This window comes from Mastomys coucha, unplaced genomic scaffold (assembly GCF_008632895.1).
Source record: "Mastomys coucha isolate ucsf_1 unplaced genomic scaffold, UCSF_Mcou_1 pScaffold8, whole genome shotgun sequence".
NCBI classification, from domain to species: Eukaryota; Metazoa; Chordata; class Mammalia; order Rodentia; family Muridae; genus Mastomys; species Mastomys coucha.
Genome location: NW_022196914.1, coordinates 4,709,958 through 4,717,719, shown reverse-complemented (window position 1 = coordinate 4,717,719; position 7,762 = coordinate 4,709,958). Strand labels below are relative to the sequence as shown.

At 40.5% G+C, this 7,762-nt stretch overlaps 1 protein-coding gene across 5 annotated transcripts in view; it reads right to left on the bottom strand.

The window, feature by feature from the left end:
- Cplane1 (ciliogenesis and planar polarity effector 1) overlaps positions 1–7,762 on the bottom strand; it is a 94,685-nt gene that overhangs the window by 36,584 nt on the left and 50,339 nt on the right. For all 5 annotated transcript variants that reach the window (XR_004115585.1, XM_031359817.1, XM_031359818.1 and 2 more), the window contains 4 exons: positions 5,535–5,612; positions 3,424–3,604; positions 2,931–3,212; positions 1,317–2,057 (listed from right to left, as the gene is read on the bottom strand). Coding sequence is in view for 4 of the 5 variants with exons in the window: in XM_031359817.1 (XP_031215677.1) it covers positions 1,317–2,057; positions 2,931–3,212; positions 3,424–3,604; positions 5,535–5,612 (1,282 nt within the window). In the remaining variant the exon portion in view is untranslated. The remainder of the gene's footprint in view (positions 1–1,316; positions 2,058–2,930; positions 3,213–3,423; positions 3,605–5,534; positions 5,613–7,762) is intronic.

Genomic DNA, 7,762 nt, shown 5'->3' with positions numbered 1-7,762 from the left:
AACCAAAAAAACAAAAAAAAAGTTTTTGTGAAACAGATTTGAGCATAATAATATTGCTAGAAACTTCACACACACCATGTGTACTTGCTACACACACACACATACTCACACACCCCTATACACTCATATACCCCTATACACACTCACACATACAAGCATAGAGTACATAATAAATTTATTTTACTTATTATCTTTTTTGTGCAGGAAAATACACGTTTAAAAGAGTGTAGATTCAGGTAGGCATACAAAATACCTAAAAATTTAAAACATAAAATTATTTTAACCCTGACTTTTACACTGTTGTCTGTAACAGAAGAATTCTCTTAAGAAATGGGCTGAGGAAACAGGTCAGCAGGTAAAAGTGCCTACTGCTTGGCCCGGGGACTTAGGTCCAATTCCCAGAACTCACAGGGTAAAAGAGAACTAGACCACACAAGCTGTCCTTCCATATTCAAATGTGTGCTCATGGCATGCACATGTGTGCACAATAGTCACACACAAAGTCATTACCGTATTCTCTGGGGGCAGGCATGGATGAAGGAATGATAGTTGTGGATGTTCTCTTCCTTCTGTGCCAGGTACTGAGGAAAATCTACTTAATGCTCTTGGTGGAGAGTTTTATGTTAGCTTGACACAATATAAAGTCATCTGAGAGGAGGGAACCTCAATTAAGAAAATGTCTTCATAAGACTGGGCTCTAGGAAGGTCTGTAGGGAATTTTCTTCATTATGATTAATGTGAGAGGGCCCAGTGTACTGTGAGTGGTACTATCCCTGGGCTGGTGGTCCTGGGTTAAGAAAGCAGGCTGAGCTGGACAGTGGTGGTGCATGCCTTTAATGCCAGCACTTGGGAGGCAGAAGCAGGTGGATTTCTGAGTTCGAGGCCAGCCTGGTCTACAGAGTGAGTTCCAGGACAGCCAGGGCTATACAGAGAAACCCTGTCTCAAAAAAAAATAGAAAGAAAGAAAAAGAAAAAAAAAGAAAGCAGGCTGAGCAAGCCATGAGCAAGGCAATAAGTAGCACCCTCCATGGCCTCTGCATCAGGTTCTGCCTCCAGGTTCCTGCCTTGACTTCTTCAATAAACAGCAATGCGGAAGTGTTAAGCCAAATAAACCTTTTCCTCCCCAAGTTCCTTTGGTCATGGTGTTTGTTTTTAAATCACAGCAGTAGTAACCCTAAGACACATACTCACACCCAAAATGATGTTAAAACATTTTCTAGGGCTCTCAAATGTGTGTTCCTGTAAATACAGGAAGTATTTACAGCATGAGAAAACACAGGGCTCAGCGCTTCAATCACCACAGAAAAAGTCATTACCGTATTCTCTGGGGGCAGGCATGGATGAAGGAATGATAGTTGTGGATGTTCTCTTCCTTCTGTGCCGGCAACTGAGGGAAATCCACTTAATGCTCTTGGTGGTGGTGAGAATATATAAGGAGGCTTAAACTGCAGGTGTAGTAAAGGAAGTCCAAAAGAATTCTGAAGAGCTGTCTCAGGGGGCCTTGGTTTAACATCAAATACATTTTCTGGCTTTATAAGTACTGAAGAATCCTGCTGAGGTCGCAAGTACCCGTGCTCACCACACTGATCTATGGTCATGAGCTTCGGGGTACCTGTGAGGACAGCCTCTGCTTCTCTCACGGCTTTGGCATTATAGTGGCTTGAGTCTGAAGGAGATGGTAACGTGGTATGCACTGTTCTCTGAGACACAGGAGGGTGGCAAGTGTCAGATGAGCCCCAATCCTCTTTTGGTTGGCCCTGGGGCCTGAAAGGAACTTCTGCAATCCTTCCTACAGGTAAGGAAAGGGGCTTGAAATCATGCTTGGGTTGAAAATGAAGCAAAGGAAAACCACGACCTGGAGTGACTGTTCTGGCAGGTGGAATCAGCTGAGGTGCCTTCTGGACAGCAGCAGGCGTGAACAAAAGCTGGAGGCCAGTGTCTCCAGCAGGAGCAGCGGAAAAGCAAGGAGCTACAAAGTTTCGAGATGCTCCAGTTTGTCCTCTCACCTTGGGCTGGCCATCTAATTGACATAAAGGAGTACTCCCATGTGGAATATCCTAAAAGAAAAATATTATATAAATTTAGAATATACTACAAATTCCTTATTTTATAAATAATATTCAGTATGATCTGAATAAATAGTATCTTAGAAAAATTGCTAAAAAATACATTCAAATAAAAAAAAAGCCAACGATTAACCGAAAAGGACACAAATGCTATCTACTTTGTGTGTATGACTAGCTTTGTCGAGATAATCTAGAATCACCACAAGAAACAATTTTAATTAACAGGTTGTCTACACTGTGTTGGTCTGCGGCCATCTCTGTAGAAGACCACCTTAATTAAGTTAACTGACATGGGAGGGCCCAGCCTATAGCTCGTGGCAGCACTCCCTAGGCATCGGGTCCCAGACTATGTAAAGTGGAGAAGGGAGCTGAGCATAAGTAAGGTGACTGTGACTCCACACTTCAATCTCCTTTTACTTTAACCTTAAATAATAGACGATAGCCTGGAACAGCAAGCCAAAATAAATCCTTTCTCCCCCAAGTTGCTTTGTCAGGGAATTTTACGACAGGAACAGAAATAAAACCAGAACAGAATTTAAGAGTCCATGTGCAGGTAGAGGTCATACCTTGGGTGTCACTCTTCAGGTGCCATCCACCATTCTTTTGCTTTGTTTTTGTTTTTGTTTTTGTTTTTTGTTACTTTAAAGCAGGGTCTCTTGTTGGCATGTACTCACCCAGCAGGTTAGGCTCTGGCTAGTGAGCCGCAGGGATCTGACTTTCACTACCTCCCCAGTGCTGTGATCTTAAGTATGCACCACCATGCCTTTTGTTTTTTAACACTGTTTCTGAGGAATGAACTCAAACCTTCAACAAGCACTTTGCCACTGGGTTATTTCTTCTTAATAGTATCTTTGTGGGAATTACCTGTGTATCTCCATTACTATCTGGAACAGGTTGGCTAACTCTTTCATGGTCTGGTGGGCTGTTCTTGCCAGGCTCCCTAGTACACTCGCCCATGGATTGTGGTTTGGCAAAAACTCTCTGTCTGCTGTGGACTTCAATACAATCACTCCTTGTGGCATTTGATACTTGGCTTTCCCCGAAACGCACAGACTGAGCCTGCTGGAGAAGTCCATGCATGTCTGGGAGATTGGCAACCGATGGTCCTACTATTTGCATCAGGCTCAGAAAATTGATCTGCTGCAGCTAGAATAAAACAAAAAGAGATTTTAAAAACAATGAAAAGAAGTTAAGATATCACAGTTAAGAGCCACATTCTCAAATGCTAAATGACATGCAATGACTCATAAGGACAAAGAAATGCATGAAATTCCATTTTGAGTAGTCCACTTCTATGAATTTGTTAATTTTAAATTATATATAAGGTGGAGATTTACTTACACAGCCACATGCTCACCTGAACTAATTTAAACATCTCATCTTGGAGCATCTGCCTAACAGAATCAGAAGAATCCGGTAAGTGAACCCTGAGCTCATCTCCCTGCATCTTCTGAGGTGTTTGTGAAGTAACCTGGGCTCCACTTGACATGAGGGGTGGGACTGTGGATGATTTTTCTTTAAGTTCAAAAACCTGTGCACTGTGTGAAAACATTTAAATAAAAACATACATTAATCAACAATAACAACAAAAAACCCAAAACAATCAGTTGTCTATAACCTAAATTTTTAGACACCATTTTTTCTTGTCTTGAAGGTTTCATTCATGTATTTTTCAGGGCTCCCCGGTACCTACTGTTGGATGCCTTTCATGTAACATGTCTTTCAGTAATATTACAGCCTAGAACAGCCACCACACTGGTCCTGAAGGCATCTGAGGCAATCATCCTTATTAATGGTACTGACTTAAGAATAAAGTTTTCATAAAATTGATTTTGGAAAATAGAATTAAGAAGGAAAAAAGTTAAAAAATGTTTAATTTCTGGGTTATAAGCACAAATGACTTCTGGTAATTATTAAATATAAAACCACAGAACTATAACATTTCATTCTCAAACAAACCAGAGGCTCCATTTGCAATAAACCATAACAAAAATACTTATATAAAATAAAAAATTAGGGGCTGGTGAGATGGCTCAGCGAGTAAAAGCACTGACTGCTCTTCTGAAGATCCTGAGTTCAAATCCCAGCAACCACATGGTGGCTCACAACCATCTGTAATGAGATCTGACACCCTCTTCTGGTATGTCTGAAGACAGCAACAGTGTACTTATTTATAATAATAAATCTTGGGGCCTGAGAGAATGGGGCTGACTCGAGTGAGCAGAGGTCCTGAATTCAATTCCCAGCAACCACCTGTACAGCTATAGTGTACTCATATACATAAAATAAATAAATAAATATTTAAAAAAAAAAAGTAGAAAAAAATTAAAGACCAAAACAAGTTCTTAGGTCTTGTTTTTTGGACAAAACAATTATTAAGAAATGATTCCTAAAATATAGTAAGTCTCCAGGTTTTTTTTCTCCCCCTCCCCCTATCTTTTCTTTCAATAAGGGCTCTATATGTAGCCCTGGCTAACCTGAAACTCACTAAGTAGATCAGGCTGACCATATGTTACAGAGCTCTGCTTGCCTCTGCATCCCAAGTGCTGGGATTAAAAGCATATGCCACCCCAACTAGATTTCCAGTACTTTCTAAGCAAATAAATTTCATCAACTGAATAAGGGAACAGGCAAGGTAATATTCAAATAAACAGTCATTGTTTCAGAACAGAGCATACACAATTGCAGGTGGATTTAAACCTACATTCACTCATTCCCTTTCAGCACTGCTATTTTCCCTTTGTTGTGCAGTGAGCATGTTTTAAACCAAAACTGCATTTACATGGTAAATCTATGACAACAGACTTCACAATTGATGTGATGATTTTAATCAGCTAGCAAGGAGATCAAGTCAGAATTTTTTCTATATAAAATTGTACTGAATTTTCCTTCTAACTCAGCAAATTTTATTAGCACTCTGATCTGCTCTTGTAGAAGAAATTAAAAAGACAAAGAGGATAAATCTAAAGATCCTGAAGTCTTCAGTGCAGTGGCCTGACCTCTCTCCTCTGCTCTCCGAAGCTAATCGGGTGGGGCAGGGTAGCACTGGTTAAGGGAGCTCAGTGGTAGACAGTTTAGCCTGCTTGAGGCTTTAGGTTCAACATCCAGTACTGCAAAATGAAGGAAAGAATATTAAAATGGGCTAAAAGCATTTCTTATGTTAGGGATCAGAAGATGAATGGGAACAATATTTCAATAGTATCTCTAGTACTGGATTTTCTTTTTTCTGAAAAGACTGTCTCAACATAGTTCATTTCTTTAAAACACAGATATGGGAAAAACCTGTAAATAATTACTTGAGGTCTCAAAACTTTGTGCCTACACTGCTTTTTCAATGTATCATATTACTTTTACTTATTTTCTTAGTGTTTAGAACAAACATTTTACAACTATTTCAGGCTGGCACAGGAGGTATATTTTCTTATTTTTAAAACATTTCAAAATTGTACAGTAGATAAAAATTCTTACCTAGAAGTTTCTGAATTTGCATCCATACAAAGTGAATGAGGAGTAATATGTTCAGATTTTGACAAGGCTTCGATCATACTACAAATAAAAATAAGTGGTTAGGAACATGGTCTCCTTTACACTTTCTAAGGCGCACACATGGCTGTTGCTTGGCCACCTAAGAATCTACTTCTCTAATAATACTGCGATGCTTAGCTCACAATCACAATCTGTTATACTGGTCTCCATAGTAATTAGTTCCAGATTCAAACAACAACAAAGACTTGATGACTTAATACACAACTTGAGCAGCACTGATTGCTTAGCAACAGATCTAAAGCTAGGGGACATGAAGCCACCTATGACCCACAGTTCCATAGAGTAAATGGCACGTTACTCAGAGCACAGAATCTACTATTATGTTTCAAACTGTGAAGATTAATTTTTACAAATGCAAATACTTAATACTAGTATAATGGCATCACAGGGCTATAAATGTATTCTTTAGTGGACAGGAGATACAGCTCATTTGTGAAGTGCTTGTCCATCATGTGTAAGGCCCTACAAACAATCCATAGCACCTCAAGGGAAAAATGCTCCAGCTGGCTGAGGTGGCACATGCCTTTAGCCCCAGCACTTGAGAGGCAGAAGCATGCAGATTATGAATTTGAGGCTAGCCTGGTCTACACAAGTTCTAGGCCAGCCAGATCTACATGGTGAGGCCCTGTCTCAAAAACAAAACAAAACAAAAATGTATTAACTTTTCAAAATAGAAATAAAATCTGCGATCTGAAAAAGAAAGGAGTCTAATGTTACCTCTCTTATCAGGTGTCTTAGGTTTCTATTGCTGTGATTAAAAACTAACCAAACCAACTTGGCAAGGAAAACGGTTCATTTCATTTCACAGGATCAGAGAAGGAAGCCAGGGTAACAACCTGGAGGCAGGAACTGAAGCAGAAACTATGGAGTAAAACTACTTGCTTACTAGCTTGCTCCTCCTGGCTCGTTCACTTTGCTTTGTTATACAATCCAGGACCAACTGCTCAGGTCAGGGGTGATATGTCTTTCTCACATCAATCGTCAATCAGTAAAATACCCTAAACACTATCTATAAGCAATCTGATAAGCATTTTCTCAGCTGAGTCCTTCTTCCAAGATAAGTGTGGCTTGTGTCAAGAAGAGAGGAAAAGAGGGAGAAAAGCAGAGACGACCAACAATGTTAAAACCCCTTGTGTTGCTTGTGTAGGGTGGTGTGCGGGAACACGCGAATGGGTGGAGGCCAGTCAACCTTGTGTCATTCATTCCTCAGGAAGGGTTCACTCAGTTTTGGGGGACAGGGCCTCAACAATTAGGTGAGGCTGCCTGGCCAGCAGGTCCTAGGGATCTGCCCACTTCCACTGATCCAGCACTAGAATCATTAAGTGAGCACCATCATACCTGTTTTTTACATGGGCACTAAGGATGAAATTCAGGTCCTCGTGCTTATATGACAGGCAGTTTACTGGCTCAACTATTCACCAGCCCCTACATTTTCTAAAATTCTAAAATTTTCACCTCGCCCTGAAACAGTGATGTGTCAGAAGCAAATTATACACACTGTGTGGAGCCCTAGTGGACAGAACGCTGCAACCAGAACACAACAATGAAGGCCATGTGTATTATGATGCACAATGGTTTGTACTTCCCTAATTAGTAGACGAATAAGCCCTGACCTCTTCATAGGTATAGGGAGAATTCATTTTGGTAAGGCTGAGTTGACAAGAGGACAAAGGCAAAAAAGAAACAATTACTTTTACCAGTGATTTCATTTACCAAGAACAAGTCACTGTCATTATAAATAAAAGCAATAATACCAACCTAAAATATTGAAACATGTCTGAAAGCTTCACTGAGATTAAAAAAAAGAAGCTGGGCCAGGCAGTGGTGGCACATGCCTTTAATCCCAGCACTTGGGAGGCAGAGGCAGGCGGATTTCTGAGTTCGAGGCCAGCCTGGTCTACAGAGTGAGTTCCAGGACAGCCAGGGCTATACAGAGAAACCCTGTCTCGAAAAACCAAAAAAAAAAAGCTTGTAATCATGTTGTTGTGGTTTGAATTAGAAAGCCCCCCATATATTCCTGTGTTTAAATGCTTTGTCTCTAATTAGTGGAACTGTTAGGCTCAGGCCTTAGAGGATTTATGTCACTGGGCTTTGAGGTTTCAAAAGGCTCTGTCTGCCTCCCCCTCTCTCCCTCTCCATCTCCTTCTCCA